This window comes from Staurois parvus, unplaced genomic scaffold (assembly GCF_062004578.1).
Source record: "Staurois parvus isolate SC_StPar_1 unplaced genomic scaffold, SC_StPar_1.0 ptg001194l, whole genome shotgun sequence".
Classification (NCBI taxonomy): Eukaryota; Metazoa; Chordata; class Amphibia; order Anura; family Ranidae; genus Staurois; species Staurois parvus.
The window spans coordinates 437,952-459,702 of NW_028318990.1; the positions used below are offsets into that span (position 1 = coordinate 437,952).

General features: G+C 48.4%; 1 protein-coding gene across 1 annotated transcript in view; it reads left to right on the plus strand.

Annotated features, from left to right (window-relative positions):
- The first annotated feature begins 1,404 nt into the window (after nt 1-1,404).
- The window catches only part of GALNT15 (polypeptide N-acetylgalactosaminyltransferase 15), a 73,364-nt gene continuing 53,017 nt past the window's right edge, over nt 1,405-21,751 (plus strand). Inside the window, exons 1-2 of the mRNA XM_089659999.1 lie at nt 1,405-2,507; nt 20,765-20,931. Coding sequence (XP_089516125.1) covers nt 2,035-2,507; nt 20,765-20,931 — 640 coding nt within the window. The 5' untranslated portion in view covers nt 1,405-2,034. The remainder of the gene's footprint in view (nt 2,508-20,764; nt 20,932-21,751) is intronic.

The window sequence follows — 21,751 nt, forward strand, 5'->3', positions numbered from 1 at the left end:
GGAAGAGTGGAGGAGGTCGGCAAGTTAGCAGGGGGTGGGGTAGGCTTCCCTGAAGAGATGGGTTTTCAGGGTGCACCTAAAGGAGAGGAGAGTAGGTGATAATCTGATGGGTTGGGGCAGGGGGTTCCAGAGGATGGGTGACACCCTGGAGATGTGCTGGAGGCGGGCATGGGAGGAAGAGACCAGGGAACTAGAGAGAAGGAGGTCTTGTGAGGAAAGGGGGGTGGCGGAAACGGAGTGGTTGGAAAGGTGAATGAGTCTGGCAGCCGTATTCAGGATCGACTGAAGCGGGGATAGCCAGCGGCGAGGCAGGCCAGTGAGGAGTGAGTTGCAGTAGTCGAGTCGTGATATGATGAGGGAGTGGAAGAGCTGTTTAGTGGTTTCTGGAGTTAGGAATGCGCGTATTGTGGCGATGTTGTGGAGGTGGAGTCTGCACAGGTTTGTTAAACATTGGACTTGGGGCTGGAAGGATAGGTTGGAGTCCAGAATGACACCAAGTACTCTGGCCTGCGGGGCGGGTTTGATGGTGGCGTTGTTGAATGTGATGGAGAAGTCAATGGGGGGGTGTCCAGGCTGGGGGGAAGACAAGAAACTCGGTTTTGGAGAGGTTCAGTTTAAGGAAGTGGAGCGACATCCAGTCTGATATGTCGCTCAGTAGGAGTGTGATTTGGGTATCAACTGTACTCCTGGGCATGCCTCTGACATGCATCCCAATCAGAACATCTCTGCAAGCATTCCAGCAGGCGACCCATGCTTCTTTGGGCCTGACTCCTCCTGTTTCAACTTCAGGGGTGTCTGGAACTTAACGGCAAGGGAAGCCCTCACTCTACTGGCCTCCATCACTAGGTACGTGATAATTATACCTTGTTCATGCGCCCCTAGACTTATTGAGCCGTTTACTCTGCAATGTGGACAGGGAGCTACTGCAAGGGTATATTTATCTATACAGTCTAAATGCATATAAATACTTTTGAAGCATCCATTTTATAAATTCAAATCCTTACATAGCAAGTAAGCATATTTTAGGTTGCAGAGCTGGCCCTTGCACCTTGGGGGCCCTAATGGTTGAGTCAAGCCTGGTACACACGGGCCGAATATTGGCCGATATTGGCCGGTTCAACAGAAATTGACCAGCATTCAGCCCCTGTGTACAGCAGCCTTTCCGACAGAAGCCAGCCAAATGTTCAGCTTCTGTAGAACAGGCATGCTAGAATAACATCTGCCGATCAGCATCTCATCAGCACTCACAGACAATGGCTGCGAGTGCTGATTGGCGTGTTTTGGCAGGGGGACAGTCCCCCTGTCAGAACACAATAGCTCAGCATGAAGATTGCTGTACTAATATCGTACAGTTAGTACAGAGACTTCCTCACAAGCTCCTGAGGGCTGAAGGAACACAAAAACTCCTAGTATGTATCAGGCATTAGAGTGTGAAATGTTCTTTTTCACAGGTCACATTACAGGAATACATAGTGGGCATTAGGACCAGGGTGTATTGTGCAGACGTATCTGGCAGTGCTGAACTTGTGTGTGAAGGCGAGGCAGTGTGGCTGCCTATTTACAGTACATCTGTTCATCAGATCTCAGTGCAGTATCACAACAGTGCAGAGATCACACATCTGTACTTGTTTCCCTACGATCAACTGGGATGAAATGATAACACTGCACCAGCACAAGGCAATGAAAATCCAGTCTGTAAGATGACATCTAGAGGAGAGGAAATATTTTATTACTACCATGTGGCATTTCATTGAATACTTTTTATCCTGAAGAAATCCAAGGGATTACGGTGACCTGTTTGTTTATCCTATATATTTCCTTACATTGACTGGAAGGAATTTATCTGCAGAGGGCTGGTTGGTTTAAAGGAGAGGGAAAAAAAAGAAAAGAAAATATACACAGTAGGAGCATGCAAGTGGAATGCAAAGAGGAAATACGGACCTGTATGGGAAAATATATGTGAGGGAAACTGATCTGGAATGAAGATAATTGCAAATACCATGACGGTGTGTGTCTTACTGTGCAACCAAAAACATGTTGTTGAGGAAGAGGTGCAGATCCCTGCTGTGCCAGCTGCAAGTCCTGGTGTTACTACTGGCATTGGTTCTACTTCTGGTGATGGTAGCTATTCTAGACCCAGAGGTACAGAGTGAAGACAGTTCTGGTTATGTTTACCAGCACCATGGCACTGGGCAGAAATGGGCAGGTAGCTATTTAATGGAGCAGTCTGAAGATTCCAATCAGTATAAAGTGGAGCTTCTTTCACCACTGTCTTCTCTAAGGGATGAGGAGCTTATTGCCATTGGGCTTCCTGGACACAGTAAAAGCCTTGAAAAGATCAGGAGAAACATCTACAAGATAGTGAAGCACTCCAAGAGCAAGAATGAAGTTAATATTGTAACCCAGAGTGGGCATACTGAGAATGGAAATAACAGAGATGAGTTTAATGAGGATGGAAACCAGAAAATTCCTCTACACAGGACAGTACCTGAGGGTCGCCATCCATTGTGAGTATTGATAATGATGATCTGGGAATAATGCTACACAGAAAACAGAATGCCATTAGGATGCAGACCATAGATGTGCTGGTTTCAGTATTGTAGACCTGGCAGTCTTCATGCAATAATGAGTCTTGTAGTTCCATTAAAGTCAGAATAGAATACCTCCTCTGGGTTTGCAGTATCACAAGAAATGTTTCAGTGCTTGCAGTAAAGAGTAGCAAGCCTATTTAGTAAAGAGCTACTCCTTAAAAGTAAAGTAGATACAGGTTCATCTCAATGGAAGAGTGTTAGTTCTCGACACCTATAATTTTGGTGCAATTTGGCCAATATTTTAAGTGATAACCTTCAGAATTAACTTGGCTTTACTACTTAAATTAATGGAAAGCTGTGCTGAGAGAATATGTGGGCTGCCATTGTTGATCTCTCCTTCTGCAAATATCTGTTCCCTAACTGTCATTCTGATCCAGTGAACATACCCCATGTACACAGGACACTTCTGAACGATGGAAACTGACTGCTGGAAAATGTAGGTTAAAAAACGTCTTAGAAAAACATGTTTAGCTGTGTTTGCATAATGCGTTTCTGTGCATTTGCATTTAGAAGTGTTTATTAAAGATAAGCACAGGAGATCCTCCCAAATGCCCAGAATGCACTGAAAAGTGGTAAATTATTAACTATTTCAGACTGTTTCAGAGAAATACAGAGAGTAGAAGCAGAGATAGCAGTATGTGATGAGATACTTAGGTGTGAGTTGCTCATTAATATTTCTTTTGTTTCCAAGGGTGGGAAAGGTGTCTGGTGGAGTCAGTCATTAAGGTCACCTGGCAGGGGGTCCTCATGAGGAACTTGAGGTGTGAATGGTCATTAACATATCTTTTGTTTCCAAGGGTGGGAGAGGTCTGAGGTGTGAATTGGTCATTACAATGTATGACAAGCTTGGTAGGAACATCCTGTGTTCAGTGTTTTGTCCACCTGAGTACCTTGAAAACGCTTTGCATGCATTTTTCATGATGAAAAAAGGCTCTGGACAGCATTGGGAACTGGAAGAGTTAAAAAATTTTTTCGAACACAAACGCTTATAAATGCGATTTGCCGCATTTAGAAGCATTTTGCGTTTGAAACGCTGATAAAATCGACTGCTGAACGCAAGTTTTCTACATTCAAAAAAACGACTGTAAACTCAAATGCCTGTAAACGAAGATGTGTACATGGACACATAGGGAAACATTAGGGAGAGTTCAGGGGTTGCTGAGAAAAACGCTGAGCAGCTCCTAAATGTGAGTTTATCAGATGCAGTGTACATGAGCCCTTAGTTTCTGAGTCACTGACCTGGAATATGCAGATCAGGAGTGACTTCACTCTGACTTCATCTTTTGAAAAACTATACTAGATCAGGGACTCAGCTGGAAACAACCAAGCAACTAACAATTGCAGGAGTTCAACAATATTCACCCATACATTTTTTTCAATACAGGTTTCCTTTAAAGGGTATCTAAACCCAGAACATAAATGTGATATATTGCAGCTTATCACTCCTTGCATGTTGTGGTTGCAATAGTTTCCGTTTTAGACATTTTTTATTTTCACCTGATGATCCTTTCATCTGTATCTATGAAGAAGCAGAGATGTCATCCTAGGAGAGAACTACAGAACAGCCTTCCCTCTTCTCTTCTCAGTTACATGGTGAGGGCAGGTTTCTGTAGTCCACATAACCAAACTGGGAAGACATAACCAGGGGCAGACTGACAACTCATGGGGCCCCCGGGCAATAGGGGATCATGGGACCCCTGTGTCCTTGCCCAAACTCAAAAAAGCCTATGAAAAAGGTACCAGGGACATCTCATGGGGCCCCCTACTGACCCCGGGCCCTCGGGCAGTGCCCGAGTTTCCAAATGGTCAGTCCGCCCCTGGACATAACTTTTTTGAGATTTCATTTCAGTGCTCAGAAAGTTGTGAGGACACTGGATTTTTGACAGGTTCAACTGATATGTTTCTGTAGTTTCAGAACATTTACTTAATCAAGACTGTAAAGCTTTACTATATTACAATTTTGTTATTGGGTTTTAATATGCTTTAAAGGCTAAGTTCACATTTTGGACTAAAATAGTATATACCAATATCTAATTAACCTCTTGGCGCCGACACCTCCCGGCCCTTTAAGAGTTTCAGAAGCTGGGAGGCGGGGCAGGGTTTTAGGGTCATGTGCGTTACAGTGGTCACATGATAGGAAAAGGTCACGATCGAAAGGGGAGATTGGGACCTTTCCGGGAGTAGCGGACATATGTGCTGGGAGCACTCAGGGCATGCACTCTCATCACATATGTATTTTCTAATTGCATGCAAATATGCGGCAGCTTGGCATCAAGGCCCAGATGCCGAGAGAATGCATATTTGCGTGCCATCGGCGTCAAGGGGTTAAACCTTTGGTATTGTCTTTTTTGCTCAAGAACTTCTTGTTTTAATATCCCTCACCTGCCCTTTTCCCTTACAGGGGTGAATCCTCATTTTGTTTGCCATCAAACTAAAAAATGTGCTCCAAGCACTGCATCTTCCATATGATGAGCTAGTGAAGGGCAGAGTACAATTTCAATGATTCCAAAGTGTGCATGAACAGTGGGTGGGAACTGTGGGTGGAAATGGTGGGTGGGAGCAGCAGCCAGGAACAGTAGGTTAAGGTGGTTGGCATAAACAGTGGGCAGGAGCAGTGGGCAACCACAGTAGGTGGGAGAGTTGAGTGGAATGAATGTCAAAGCACACTGAAAGCGGAGATCTTCTGGACTCTTAAAAGTTACAGGCCGTCCTGCATTGTGCACATGATGGCCTGACCAGATCCCAGTTATATATTTTGAACATAGGACAACTGATGGATGGGCTGGGCCTGGTCCAGCACTCAGATATTGTTTCCACACATCCTGGGTAAGAACTATTGCTTAATTCACTGTTCAACAGGTAAAAAGTTTTGGGCATAAAATTAGCTAATCTTACATAATTTTGGGGTGCTGAAAATGAAAATGACCCTAAAAAATGTTGATTGGCTCTAGTTTCCATGATATATTCACCCATCTAATGACGTAAGCCATTCAAAATTATGATGCAACTTCAGCTGCATATTCCGCAATTGATACTGGTGACCAATAGAAAATTGCATGTATACTGAGATGATGCAATATTAGCCTTTAATTGCATCACTTCACTGCATAAAAGCTGCAGTATCTGTAGCTGATTGTAGTTTGACAGCGTCTTTACATTTCGTTTTATGCTTATATAGGCTACTCAGTAATGCCTCGAACTTGTGTGAATAAAGCAGATAATTTCTGCTATATCTGCGGTGAAATAACTTTTATCTCACAAAAAAGGAGGAATGATTAAGAAAGCCTACAACTTGTATTTTGGCTGCAAGATAGGAGACCAGGACAAGAGCTGCTGCAATTCTTGTGGGACGGCACTGGAGCAATGGTTGAATGGAAAAAAGGCATCTGTGCCTTTCGCTGTGCCAATGATTTGGAGAGAGCCAACAGATCATGTTAGTAATTGTTACTTTTGTATGGTGCCTCCAATTGTAAAAGGGCTAAATAAGAAGAAAAAGTTATCTGTGCACTATCCAAATATTCCATCGGCAATACGTCCAGTTCCTCATGGAGAGGGGCTACCAATTCCTAAAGCACCAGAATCCTTTGTGGTTGAGTCAAGTGAGGAAGAACCTGAAGCGTGTAGTCACGTGCAGTTGTAAGAGATAGCCCTTTCCTCGAATACAAGAGAAAAGCCAAGAGAAGCAAAACCGACACAAACTGAAGACAAAACTAGTGAGAATCCTAAGTATTAAAATGATTCAACTTAGCTTATGGCTATAATTTTTCTTGGTAATCCTATGCAATATATTATGCCATTTAGGCTTTGTTATGTAGTCAATATCACTTGCTTTATATTTGTGGAAAGACATCTATCTATATAATTATTGTGCATTATGTAGTTATTACGCCTATAGTAGAAAACTTTCCGTTTACAGAAAAACTAGAGCCAATTGACAAATTTCATTGTTATATTTGAACTCAGAATGTGAAATTCATTAAGAAATGGATCCTTTTGTTTCCAAAACTGGCAAAAAATAAAAATTTGTTGAACAGTGTTATAATTGTGCATAATTAAGCTGTATTGACCCAAAAACTAAGCCTTTAAAGCTGAACTCTAGGTAGACATGAATGGCACAAATTAAAGCAATTCTGTAATAATAATACATCATAAAATATATTTATTAAATGCAAGCAGTGTAAGCAGATGGATTTGACCTGGCATCAGCCTCTGGCAGTCTCTCTACTGCAGGAATGGTGTGAGTAGTAGTAACACAAGGAGCCAATTCATTCATGTGCAGACAAAAAGCATGCTGATAGGAGGAGAGAGCAGAGAGATGACCACATCACTGACCTGCTTTCCCTTCACTGTCCAGTTACAGACTAGGGTTGGTTCAGAAACATCTGGGCTCAGGAAAAAGGGATCCTGTGTCAGATAAGAGTACTGGGATGGTATCACTGAACTGAAGTTGAATATTGCAGCAAAACCCAGTTTATTATTTTATCTTTTAATGAGCCATTCATTTTTGTCTTGTTATTTTTGGCTGGAGTTGCGTCACAGTACTGTATGGTCAGGGTTTAAAGGGTAAGGTCAGAAAAGAGAATATGTTTACATGTTGGAATTAGGTTAACTCTAGCAACTTACTTTTAGTGTTGGGGGAAGGTTTGGTGTTTAGGGTCAGTTTTAGGAGATAAGATATAGGAGAAGTATGGACAAAGATATTTTGTGTGCTATGAATTTTTATACTTTTTTTATAAAGAATTTTTAATAAATTATCACATCTCGGCGGAGTGTGCAGCCATTCTCTTCAATTGTTGCTGATTCTAGAGGCAAGCACCTCTGCAGTTGGCGTGTTGTGTGGATCCTGTGCACCGACTGGGAGCAGTGTTTTCTTTCTTTGGATAGAAAAAAATAATAAATGCACATTTTTTTCTGCAAAAATGTGCATTTATTATTTTTTTCCTAAAAAGTGAACTTATCCTTTAGGATTGACAATGTTAGATTCCTCCAGTAACCTACTTAAAATACTTACTAATAAAGAAATTGAAGGAATGTCTGCCTCAAACATATTCAGTTCTGATGAATCCACAAAACTTTTATAAAAATATTCAAGAATGTTATTAGAAGCTCTTTTATATTGACCAAGTTGTAATTTTGGTTTAGATGTATTATTCATGGCTTTACTACAGTAAAATATAATTTCAGCCATGCCATAGAAGCAGTGCCTTTAGAAGCAAAATTAATTATAAAAAAATAAAAAATCCTAACTTTTATATCTTAACATACCATTATTCAGAAAAGTAATCCTTGTTTGTAAAGCACAGTATTGATATGCAGCATGATTCTCAACTTAAGAAAATCAGCACATGTGTCATCTGACAGAATGACATGATGTAAGATCCAAAATATTTATGTAACACTTCTTTAACGTGCATAAAAAAATGTTAGAATTTTGTGGACAATTGGACTGGAAAAGATCATGCCTACGTCTTGATGGTGCTTGGGTGAAAAATCACTGAATACACTGAGCTTTAGAAAAAGAAGAAATGGCAAGTTATACCGAGAAGCAGGTGGTAGACTGTTTATTAACAGTCAACTTTGATTTTAATGTTGTTTATAGGGGGAATTCCTCATTTTTATTTTTTTGTGGTATGTGAAGTGTGAGGATTTTTTTCAATAAAAGGAAAGGATGAATGATATGCACACATTACCTTTTAACTTTTTTTTTTAGATTATGCTCTATTTACTAAATGCTTTTTGAGTGGTTTGTTAGCCTTTCATGTGGGTTTTTTGCTAGGGGTGCACCGATATCATTTTTCAATACACCGATACTTTTAGTCAAATACGCGCCAATTACTGATACTTTGCACTGCGATTTGCGTCCATACAAAATGTATGGATGCAAATTGCATTGCAAAGAATAGCATGCGATTTGAACAGGAATGCGATTCCTCTCCAAATCGTATGCAGTTTCTTCACTGCTCCTGTGTGAATCCAGGCTTTTCATAGCCTGAATTCACATAGTAGCAGTGCAGGAAAGTTTCCCACAATGGAGAGTGGGAGAGAAGGGCATGTGGGGATGTATACTATGGAAGCAGATGCTCCATATTCTCAGCAGTACCACTGCGAAAATGGAGCATCTGCTTCCATACTATACATTCCCACACGCCCACTCTCTGCTTAGTATGGGATTCCTGTAGGGAGGTTTCCCGCACCGCTCCTCTGTGAACTCAGGCCATGACAAGCCTAGGTTCACACGGGAGCAATGGGGAAACCGCATTAAATTTGGACAGGAATCGCATTCCTGTTCAAATAGCATGCTAATCTTTGTGGTGCATTTTGTATTGACACAAATTGCACTGTAAAGTAATGGTTTCCGGCATTGGCAGCATTTTCACGAGTACTTGTGAAAATACTCGGTATCTGCAACAATACTGGTATCAGTGCATCCCTATTTTTTGCATATTCTGAAAAAACACTGGGGCTTATATACTAAAGCTGGTTCACTCAAAATCTGGTGCAGCTGTGCACGGTGGGCAATCATCTTCTAACGTCAGCGTGTTCAATTAACCACTTGCCCTCATGAGGTTCCCCCCCCCCCTTACTGACCAGGCCATTTTTTGCGTTACGGCGCTGCGTTACTTTATCTGACAATTGCACTGTCATGCAACGCTGCACCCTAATGAAATTTACATCCTTTTTTCCCATGAATAGAGCTTTCTTTCGGTGGTATTTGATCACCTGTGCATTTTTAATTTTTTGCACTATAAAAAAAAAGACATACAATTTTGAGAACCAAACATTATTTTTGACATTTTGTTATTAGACATGTCTAGTAAAAAATTTTAAAAATCAAATTTAGTCATAAAATTAGTCCAAAATGTATTCTGCTACATGTCTTTGTTAAAAAAAATATCCCAATACGTGTGAATGAACTGGTTTACATGAAAGTTATAGCGTTTACAAATGGCGGTATATATACTTGGATTTTTTTTTTTAAACTAGTAATGAGGACAATCAGCGACTTATAGCAGGACTGCTGGACTGTGGCGGGCATTCTGACACTGGGGGGGGACTGACTTGGTGTCAGTCGCCCCCCAGTGGGGGACTGGGGGGACTGATATTCCCATTGACACCAATACAGTGATCAGTGCTAATAAAAAGCACTGACACTGTACTAATGGCACTGGGCAGGAAGGGGTTAACATATGGGGCCATCAAAAGGTTAACTGTGTGCCGTTTTACACTGTGTCCTGTGTTAGTGCTTCACTGTAAGCACACTGCTTTGCATGGCAGTGCTCCTCCTACCCGGAACTGCAAAATCACGTATATACAGTGGGGATCGAAAGTTTGGGCACCCCAGCTAAAAATTTGTATTAATGTGCATAAAGAAGCCAAGGAAAGATGGAAAAATCTCCAAAAGGCATCAAATTACAGATTAGACATTCTTATAATATGCCAACAAAAGTTAGATTTTATTTCCATCATTTACACTTTCAAAATAACAGAAAACAAAAAAATGGCGTCTGCAAAAGTTTGGGCACCCTGCAGAGTTAGTATCTTGTACTGCCCCCTTTGGCAAGTATAACAGCTTGTAAACGCTTTTTGTAGCCAGCCAAGAGTCTTTCAATTCTTGTTTGAGGTATCTTTGCCCATTCTTCCTTACAAAAGTCTTCCAGTTCTTTGAGATTTCTGGGCTGTCTGTCACGCACTGCTCTTTTAAGGTCTATCCATAGATTTTCAATTATGTTGAGGTCAGGAGATTGTGAAGGCCATGGCAAAACCTTCAGTTTACGCCTCTTGATGTAATCCCCTGTGGATTTCGAGGTGTGTTTAGGATCATTATCTGTCAGGAATGGACTGGCCAGCAATGGTGGGACTCACCTGCCTTTTGATCTGCAGTACCAGGGCTGGCCAGCGGGTGCTCCCAGCAATCAGAGACTCAACCTTTCAGCCAGCTAACACCTGGAACTGATGATACTGGTGTATTTAAGGGATGGCCAGACTTGCAGACTCTGCCTTGGTGTTGTGTTTGTCCTGGGCCCTGTATCTGTCCTGCATCCTGTTTCTGTTCCTTTGCTACCTGTTCTGATCCCTGGCTTGTGACCCTGACCATCCCTCTGCCTGACCCTCTGTACTACGCTGCTTGCTACCTGTTCTGATCCCTGGCTTGTGACCCTGACCATCCCTCTGCCTGACCCTCTGTACTACGCTGCTTGCTACCTGTTCTGATCCCTGGCTTGTGACCCTGACCATCCCTCTGCCTGACCCTCTGTACTACGCTGCTTGCTACCTGCTGAACCTGGCCTGTGACCCCGACCATTCTCCGCTTGCTCCCCCTGTACCTACCTGCCCAATTGATATTGACTCGGCCTGCCTGACGACGCTTGCTTGTATGTATTGTTATCTGTGGGTGGTTGGTTGGGTTTGTTTGCACTGTATTATGTTTAGTATTGCACTGCGTTTATGTTTGTATTGTTAGTGTTAATAAATTATATTGTTTATCACATATCTGAAGTCTGCGTTTCCCTGCTTCAGTCACACACCTCTGGTCATACCTGGGAGCCCTGACATTACACCAAGGCCAATCCTGACCAGAAGTGGCTGCACAGGGAAGCCATCTTGGCTTGTTGATGGGAAGGATGGATCTGGATGAGGTTGCGTATTTATATCTGCTAGTGTTTGATGACAGGGAGTATGCTTATCAAACTCTGAGGAGTATACCCGGGATGAACTGCTAGAATGTATATGGCTCGCTCATGTTCTAGTAGATCAGGGCACAGAGTTCTCTGAGGTGCAGCCTTTGATTGAGGTTTGTGCAGAGTTGGTTTCATCTGGTACCCCCGAATGCAGGGATGAATTTTTGCCACCATTTAGTACAGACCAGGTAGAGTCCCTGGTGTGGTTATTAGAGGATGATGTGGGTTACTTTCTGGAGCGTTATTCCACATGTTCACCACAGACACTAAGAGATTGTATAAATGCAGTGCAGTCATTGACCAGACAGGCTTTGTGTAAGCTCAGCTTTGTTCAACCCATACTGCAGACATGGACAGACTTGTTGCACCCAGCCTCAGTCAGCTTACAAAAACCCAGTCCTGCTTCTAACTCTACTCCTGTATTCCCAACAGCTCCTCCAGTTACAGCCCAGTATACTTGGCTATCTACCGCATGTCAGTACCCTGTTCCCACTCGCTGCACCTATCCTGCCTTTAACCCTGTAAAAAAGCCCTGTGTAGCAACTGCTCCCTCTCCTGTTCCATCCTCCAGTTCTTCTCTGTCTCCAGCTGCTCCATTCGTTTGCAGACCTGCGTTTACTTGCAGTGCTCCAGTAGTTAAAACCAGAAAAAAGCGAAAATTCTTTCCAACCAATACCATCCTGCCAGTATCCAAACCGGTGAGCCTGCCTTCCGTGACTCAGCCTGAAGCCTCTACTCAGCCGGATGCCTCTCTTCAGCCTGATGCCTGTACTCGGCCTGATGCCTGTACTCGGCCTGATGCCTCTCTTCAGCCTGATGCCTCTCTTCAGCCTGATGCCTGTATGCAGCCTGATGCCTCTCTTCGGCCTGATGCCTCTCTTCGGCCTGATGCCTCTACTCGGCCTGATGCCTCTACTCGGCCTGAAGCCTCTACTCGGCCTGATGCCTCTACTCGGCCTGAAGCCTCTACTCGGCCTGATGCCTCTACTCGGCCTGAAGCCTCTACTCGGCCTGAAGCCGGCATTCAGCCTGATGCCTCTACCCAGCATGATGAACTGATCCAGCCTGACGATCCTATTAGGCCAGTTGACTCGATGCCCGCTGTTGATCCAGATGATCCGGTACCTGATCCGGTGCCCGCTGTCGTGCCAATTGACTCAGAGCCCGCTGTCGTACCTGGTGACTCGGTGCCCACTGCCTTGCCAGATGACGCGGTGCCCACTGGCGAGCCAAATGACCTGATGCCTGGTGACCCAGTGCCCGCTGTCATGCCTGGTGACCCGATGCCCGCTGTCGAGCCAGACGATCCAATGCCTGGTGACCCGGTGCCCACTGCCTTGCCAGATGACGCGGTGCCCGCTGGCAAGCCAAATGACCTGATGCCTGGTGACCCAGTGCCCGCTGTCATACCTGGTGACCCGATGCCTGCTGTCGAGCCAGACAATCCGGTACCTGATGACCCGGTGCCCACTGTCGTGCCTGTTGACTCGGAGCCCACTGCCTTGCCAGATGACGCGGTGCCCGCTGTCGAGCCAAATGACCTGATGCCTGGTGACCCGATGCCCGCTGTCCAGCCAGACGATTCAATGTCTGCCCCAGTGCCCGCGGTCATGCCAGTTGACTCGGAACCCACTGCCTTGCCAGATGACGCGGTGCTCGCTGTCAAGCCAAATGACTTGATGCCTGGTGACCCGATGCCCGCTGTCCAGTCAGACGATCCAATGTCTGACCCAGTGCCCGCGGTCATACCAGTTGACTCGGAGCCCACTGCCTTGCCAGATGACGCGGTGCCCGCGGTCGAGCCAAATGACCTGATGCCTGGTGACCCGATGCCCGCTGTCCGGTCAGACGATCCAATGTCTGACCCAGTGCCCGCGGTCATACCAGTTGACTCGGAGCCCACTGCCTTGCCAGATGACACGGTGCCCGCTGTCGAGCCAAATGACCTGATGCCTGGTGACCCGATGCCCGCTGTCCAGCCAGACGATCCAATGTCTGACCTAGTGCCAGCGGTCATGCCAGTTGACTCAGAGCCCACTGTCGTGCCTGGTGACTCGGTGCCCGCTGCTCCGCCTGGGGGCCCGAGACCTGTCGCTCCTCCTGGGGGTCCAGCGCCCGCCGCTCCTCCTGTGGGTCCGGCGCCCGCCGCCCCGCCTGAGGGCCCGAGACCTGTCGCACCGCCTGGGGGTCCGGCGCCCGCCGCTCCGCCTGAGGGCCCGAGACCTGTCGCTCCGCCTGGGGGTCCGGCGCCCGCCGCTCCGCCTGAGGGCCCGAGACCTGTCGCTCCGCCTGGGGGTCCGGCGCCCGCCGCTCCGCCTGAGGGCCCGAGACCTGTCGCTCCGCCTGGGGGTCCGGCACCCGCCGCTCCGCCTGAGGGCCCGAGACCTGTCGCTCCGCCTGGGGGTCCAGCGCCCGCCGCTCCGCCTGAGGGCCCGAGACCTGTCGCTCCGCCTGGGGGCCCGAGACCTGTCGCTCCACCCGGGGGTCCGGCGCCCGCCGCTCCGCCTGAGGGCCCGAGACCTGTAGTTCCGCCTGGGGGTCCGGCGCCCGCCGCTCCGCCTGGGGGCCCGATGCCTGTCGCCCCGCCTGGGGGCCCGGTGCCTGCCGCTCCGCCCGGTGGCCCGCTGCCTGCCGCTTCGCCTGGTAGCCCGATGTGCCTCTGCACGGGGTCCTGCCCGATGTGCCTCTGCCCGGAGTCCTGCCCGATGTGCCTCTGCCCGGAGTCCTGCCCGATGTGCCTCTGCCGGGGTCCTGCCCGATGTGCCTCTGCCCGGTGTGCCTCTGCCCGGAGTCCAGCCCGATGTGCCTCTGCCCGGAGTCCAGCCCGATGTGCCTCTGCCCGGAGTCCAGCCCAATGTGCCTCTGCCCGGAGTCCAGCCCGATGTGCCTCTGCCCGGAGTCCAGCCCGATGTGCCTCTGCCCGGAGTCCAGCCCGATGTGCCTCTGCCCGGAGTCCAGCCCGATGTGCCTCTGCCCGGTGTACCGCTGCCCGGAGTCCTGCCCGGTGTGCCAGTCTTTGATATCCCGCCAGTTACCAGACCCGGGCGGTGGAACATTTTTCCCAGCTAGGACTGTTTGGAGCGTCCTGAGGCCGCTCCTTGAGGGGGGGGTACTGTCAGGAATGGACTGGCCAGCAATGGTGGGACTCACCTGCCTTTTGATCTGCAGTACCAGGGCTGGCCAGCGGGTGCTCCCAGCAATCAGAGACTCAACCTTTCAGCCAGCTAACACCTGGAACTGATGATACTGGTGTATTTAAGGGATGGCCAGACTTGCAGACTCTGCCTTGGTGTTGTGTTTGTCCTGGGCCCTGTATCTGTCCTGCATCCTGTTTCTGTTCCTTTGCTACCTGTTCTGATCCCTGGCTTGTGACCCTGACCATCCCTCTGCCTGACCCTCTGTACTACGCTGCTTGCTACCTGTTCTGATCCCTGGCTTGTGACCCTGACCATCCCTCTGCCTGACCCTCTGTACTACGCTGCTTGCTACCTGCTGAACCTGGCCTGTGACCCCGACCATTCTCCGCTTGCTCCCCCTGTACCTACCTGCCCAATTGATATTGACTCGGCCTGCCTGACGACGCTTGCTTGTATGTATTGTTATCTGTGGGTGGTTGGTTGGGTTTGTTTGCACTGTATTATGTTTAGTATTGCACTGCGTTTATGTTTGTATTGTTAGTGTTAATAAATTATATTGTTTATCACATATCTGAAGTCTGCGTTTCCCTGCTTCAGTCACACACCTCTGGTCATACCTGGGAGCCCTGACATTACACCAAGGCCAATCCTGACCAGAAGTGGCTGCACAGGGAAGCCATCTTGGCTTGTTGATGGGAAGGATGGATCTGGATGAGGTTGCGTATTTATATCTGCTAGTGTTTGATGACAGGGAGTATGCTTATCAAACTCTGAAGGAGTATACCCGGGATGAACTGCTAGAATGTATATGGCTCGCTCATGTTCTAGTAGATCAGGGCACAGAGTTCTCTGAGGTGCAGCCTTTGATTGAGGTTTGTGCAGAGTTGGTTTCATCTGGTACCCCCGAATGCAGGGATGAATTTTTGCCACCATTTAGTACAGACCAGGTAGAGTCCCTGGTGTGGTTATTAGAGGATGATGTGGGTTACTTTCTGGAGCGTTATTCCACATGTTCACCACAGACACTAAGAGATTGTATAAATGCAGTGCAGTCATTGACCAGACAGGCTTTGTGTAAGCTCAGCTTTGTTCAACCCATACTGCAGACATGGACAGACTTGTTGCACCCAGCCTCAGTCAGCTTACAAAAACCCAGTCCTGCTTCTAACTCTACTCCTGTATTCCCAACAGCTCCTCCAGTTACAGCCCAGTATACTTGGCTATCTACCGCATGTCAGTACCCTGTTCCCACTCGCTGCACCTATCCTGCCTTTAACCCTGTAAAAAAGCCCTGTGTAGCAACTGCTCCCTCTCCTGTTCCATCCTCCAGTTCTTCTCTGTCTCCAGCTGCTCCATTCGTTTGCAGACCTGCGTTTACTTGCAGTGCTCCAGTAGTTAAAACCAGAAAAAAGCGAAAATTCTTTCCAACCAATACCATCCTGCCAGTATCCAAACCGGTGAGCCTGCCTTCCGTGACTCAGCCTGAAGCCTCTACTCAGCCGGATGCCTCTCTTCAGCCTGATGCCTGTACTCGGCCTGATGCCTGTACTCGGCCTGATGCCTCTCTTCAGCCTGATGCCTCTCTTCAGCCTGATGCCTGTATGCAGCCTGATGCCTCTCTTCGGCCTGATGCCTCTCTTCGGCCTGATGCCTCTCTTCGGCCTGATGCCTCTACTCGGCCTGATGCCTCTACTCGGCCTGATGCCTCTACTCGGCCTGAAGCCTCTACTCGGCCTGATGCCTCTACTCGGCCTGAAGCCTCTACTCGGCCTGAAGCCGGCATTCAGCCTGATGCCTCTACCCAGCATGATGAACTGATCCAGCCTGACGATCCTATTAGGCCAGTTGACTCGATGCCCGCTGTTGATCCAGATGATCCGGTACCTGATCCGGTGCCCGCTGTCGTGCCAATTGACTCAGAGCCCGCTGTCGTACCTGGTGACTCGGTGCCCACTGCCTTGCCAGATGACGCGGTGCCCACTGGCGAGCCAAATGACCTGATGCCTGGTGACCCAGTGCCCGCTGTCATGCCTGGTGACCCGATGCCCGCTGTCGAGCCAGACGATCCAATGCCTGGTGACCCGGTGCCCACTGCCTTGCCAGATGACGCGGTGCCCGCTGGCAAGCCAAATGACCTGATGCCTGGTGACCCAGTGCCCGCTGTCATACCTGGTGACCCGATGCCTGCTGTCGAGCCAGACAATCCGGTACCTGATGACCCGGTGCCCACTGTCGTGCCTGTTGACTCGGAGCCCACTGCCTTGCCAGATGACGCGGTGCCCGCTGTCGAGCCAAATGACCTGATGCCTGGTGACCCGATGCCCGCTGTCCAGCCAGACGATTCAATGTCTGCCCCAGTGCCCGCGGTCATGCCAGTTGACTCGGAACCCACTGCCTTGCCAGATGACGCGGTGCTCGCTGTCAAGCCAAATGACTTGATGCCTGGTGACCCGATGCCCGCTGTCCAGTCAGACGATCCAATGTCTGACCCAGTGCCCGCGGTCATACCAGTTGACTCGGAGCCCACTGCCTTGCCAGATGACGCGGTGCCCGCGGTCGAGCCAAATGACCTGATGCCTGGTGACCCGATGCCCGCTGTCCGGTCAGACGATCCAATGTCTGACCCAGTGCCCGCGGTCATACCAGTTGACTCGGAGCCCACTGCCTTGCCAGATGACACGGTGCCCGCTGTCGAGCCAAATGACCTGATGCCTGGTGACCCGATGCCCGCTGTCCAGCCAGACGATCCAATGTCTGACCTAGTGCCAGCGGTCATGCCAGTTGACTCAGAGCCCACTGTCGTGCCTGGTGACTCGGTGCCCGCTGCTCCGCCTGGGGGCCCGAGACCTGTCGCTCCTCCTGGGGGTCCAGCGCCCGCCGCTCCTCCTGTGGGTCCGGCGCCCGCCGCCCCGCCTGAGGGCCCGAGACCTGTCGCACCGCCTGGGGGTCCGGCGCCCGCCGCTCCGCCTGAGGGCCCGAGACCTGTCGCTCCGCCTGGGGGTCCGGCGCCCGCCGCTCCGCCTGAGGGCCCGAGACCTGTCGCTCCGCCTGGGGGTCCGGCGCCCGCCGCTCCGCCTGAGGGCCCGAGACCTATCGCTCCGCCTGGGGGTCCGGCACCCGCCGCTCCGCCTGAGGGCCCGAGACCTGTCGCTCCGCCTGGGGGTCCGGCGCCCGCCGCTCCGCCTGAGGGCCCGAGACCTGTCGCTCCGCCTGGGGGCCCGAGACCTGTCGCTCCACCCGGGGGTCCGGCGCCCGCCGCTCCGCCTGAGGGCCCGAGACCTGTAGTTCCGCCTGGGGGTCCGGCGCCCGCCGCTCCGCCTGGGGGCCCGATGCCTGTCGCCCCGCCTGGGGGCCCGGTGCCTGCCGCTCCGCCCGGTGGCCCGCTGCCTGCCGCTTCGCCTGGTAGCCCGATGTGCCTCTGCACGGAGTCCTGCCCGATGTGCCTCTGCCCGGAGTCCTGCCCGATGTGCCTCTGCCCGGAGTCCTGCCCGATGTGCCTCTGCCCGGTGTGCCTCTGCCCGGAGTCCAGCCCGATGTGCCTCTGCCCGGAGTCCAGCCCGATGTGCCTCTGCCCGGAGTCCAGCCCGATGTGCCTCTGCCCGGAGTCCAGCCCGATGTGCCTCTGCCCGGAGTCCAGCCCGATGTGCCTCTGCCCGGAGTCCAGCCCGATGTGCCTCTGCCCGGAGTCCAGCCCGATGTGCCTCTGCCCGGTGTACCGCTGCCCGGAGTCCTGCCCGGTGTGCCAGTCTTTGATATCCCGCCAGTTACCAGACCCGGGCGGTGGAACATTTTTCCCAGCTAGGACTGTTTGGAGCGTCCTGAGGCCGCTCCTTGAGGGGGGGGTACTGTCAGGAATGGATTGGCCAGCAATGGTGGGACTCACCTGCCTTTTGATCTGCAGTACCAGGGCTGGCCAGCGGGTGCTCCCAGCAATCAGAGACTCAACCTTTCAGCCAGCTAACACCTGGAACTGATGATACTGGTGTATTTAAGGGATGGCCAGACTTGCAGACTCTGCCTTGGTGTTGTGTTTGTCCTGGGCCCTGTATCTGTCCTGCATCCTGTTTCTGTTCCTTTGCTACCTGTTCTGATCCCTGGCTTGTGACCCTGACCATCCCTCTGCCTGACCCTCTGTACTATGCTGCTTGCTACCTGTTCTGATCCCTGGCTTGTGACCCTGACCATCCCTCTGCCTGACCCTCTGTACTACGCTGCTTGCTACCTGCTGAACCTGGCCTGTGACCCCGACCATTCTCCGCTTGCTCCCCCTGTACCTACCTGCCCAATTGATATTGACTCGGCCTGCCTGACGATGCTTGCTTGTATGTATTGTTATCTGTGGGTGGTTGGTTGGGTTTGTTTGCACTGTATTATGTTTAGTATTGCACTGTGTTTATGTTTGTATTGTTAGTGTTAATAAATTATATTGTTTATCACATATCTGAAGTCTGCGTTTCCCTGCTTCAGTCACACACCTCTGGTCATACCTGGGAGCCCTGACATTATCCATTTGTAGAAGCCATCCTCTCTTTAACTTCAGCTTTTTCACAGATGGCATCAAGTTACCATCCAAAATTTGCTGAAATTTTATTGAATCCATTTTTCCTTCTACTCTTGAGATGTTCCCTGTGCCACTGGCTGCAACACAACCCCAAAGCATGATTGATCCAACCCCATGCTTAATAGTTGGACAGAGGTTCTTTTCATTAAATTCTGTGCCCCTTCTTCTCCAAACGTACCTTTGCTCATTCCGGCCAAAAACTTCAATTTTAACCTCATCGGTCCACAGAACTTGTTTCCAAAATGCATCAGGCTTGTCTATATGTTCATTTGCAAAGTTCAAACGATGATTTTTGTGGTGAGGACATAGAAGAGGTTTTCTTCTGATGACTCTTCCATGAAGACCATATTTGTACAAGTATCTCTTTATAGTGGAATAGTGTACCACAACTCCAGTGTCTGCCAGATCTTTCTGGAGGGATCGTGCATTCAAACGTGGGTTTTGAATTGTTTTTCTCACAATCATGCGAGCTGTTCTGTCTCTTATTTTTCTTGGTCTTCCAGATCTTGCTTTAACTTCCACTGTTCCTGATGAGTGCCATTTCTTAATTACATTCCGAACAGAGGATATTGACATCTGAAAACGCTTTGCTATCTTCTTATAGCCTTCTCCAGCTTTGTGAGCGTCAACTATTTTCAGTTTCAGTTTTCTAGACAACTGCTTAGAAGAACCCATGGTGCTGATTGTTGGGGCAAGGTCAGATGAGTCTGGGCATTTAAAACCTTTGAGATTGACATCACCTGGTCTTCCCAGACGATGATTGAGAACAATCCATGACACTGGCAGGTCTCAGCTTGGCAAAGGGGGCAGTGCATGCTATACATTCTGCAGGGTGCCCAAACTTTTGCAGACAACATTCTTTTGTTTTCTGTTATTTTGAAAGTGTAAATGATGGAAATAAAATCTAACTTTTGTTGACATATTATAAGAATGTAATTTGATGCCTTTTGGAGATTTTTCCATCTTTCCTTGGCTTCTTTATGCACATTAACACAAATTTTTAGCTGGGGTGCCCAAACTTTCGATCTCCACTGTATACGTGATTTTGCACACCCGGGCCGCCCTGTAGCAGCACTTCTGATATCGGATGGATGGGAAGCAGTTAAGCTTTGACAATAAAACCTGGAAGCTGATTGGTTTCTATGCAGAAGTGCATGAGATTCCGGGTGAACCAGCTTTAGTATATAAACCCCACAGTTTATATACCATACCAATACATGAAACCAACAAAGAGAGTCCTGAGAGCTGAAAAAAAGCAGGTAATCCTGTCACTGTTTTTGAAATATATTTTGTATTTGAAAGTAAAATAACGTGATTCCCTCTATTTTGTGTTATATTGTTTGTCTGGAGCTCAGTGCTAGCAGTATCCAATACTTCATCTTATTAATAGTTTTTATAGTGTTATAGTTATAGTGTTTTAAATTAGTTTTCAATAGAGTAGTCAGGGGTTGGAACCTCTGTAATTTGTTTTAATGTTGCCTATATCCCTGCCAGGGAGGTTCAATCTATGGATATTTAGGGAAAAGCCAAAAATTTTAATTGTCACCTGTACGGCCACAAAAGGGGAAATCTTCCAAAAGGGTCACTGGTTCAGTGACATCTGTCTAAGAGGGGTTTCCCTCATTTTGAAGGGATTTCTCTTAATTCCTGTTGTGTCTACCAATTGGACAAAGATGGCAAAAAAAGCTTCTGACGTTCCCCCAGCTCCCTCAGGGCAAGGGTTTTGCTCTTCTCTATTCACAATTGTTTTGACATTAGATATACTTTAAGGAAATCCATTTTCTTTGCTACACACAGGTGTCACCAGCAGATTTACAACGAAAATCTTCCCACAACCAGTGTCATTATCTGCTTTCACAATGAAGCCTGGTCTACACTGCTGAGGACAGTACACAGTATTCTCGACAACTCTCCCAGAAGGATGTTGAAGGAAATTATCTTGGTAGATGACCTCAGTTTTCAAGGTAACCTCTGATATAGAAAGAGTTAAAGTGATATTAAAGGCAATTTAAAAAAAAATAACAGATATACTTACCTGCTGTGTGCAGTGGTTTTGCAGAGAGCAGCCCCAATCCTCCTCTTCTCGGGACACCCTCTGGTGCTCCTGGCCACTCCCACCTGATGAGTGCCCCAGAGCAAGGAGTTTTCTATGGAGGCACCAAAGCAGGCTCGCTCCCAAGCTGCTCCTCTGCGTGTTTATTCACACACAGAGCCGCAGCACGACCCGCCCCTCTCTCCCCTCATTAGCTCACTGGCTGTGATTGAAAGCAGTGGGAGCCAACAGTTCTCTGAGAGTCCCCAGAGAGCATAGGCTCCCATGCACATTGCTGGATCGCGAAAGGGCTCAGGTAAGTAGGGAAGGGGGGGAGCTGGATGAGCTGCTGCACTCAGAAGGTTTTTTACCTTCACAAGGTAAAAAACCTTGAGCCTTTACAACGACCTTAAAACATTTTAATGAGAGAAATACAGTGGATGACAAATTTTTAAAAATGCTAGTAGCCTGGCTGTCTCTGACCTTAATACTTTCAGAATCTCCTACCCCACAGCAGGTGTGGCGGTATGGAGCCAGAAATGGTCTTGCAGAGTCACAGCTCCTAATCTGCCTAATCAAAAAGCAATAAGGCCTTTGAATAAGCATATATTCAGGGAAGCTGCATTTTTAAAAGGAAAGATCGGCAGTGACAGCCTCCACATTCATAAAAAAATAAACCTCAAGTCTGCACATAAATACCATTACTGGAAATAATAACTAGATTTGCTGTCCGCCTAGCAAATTAAAGTGTA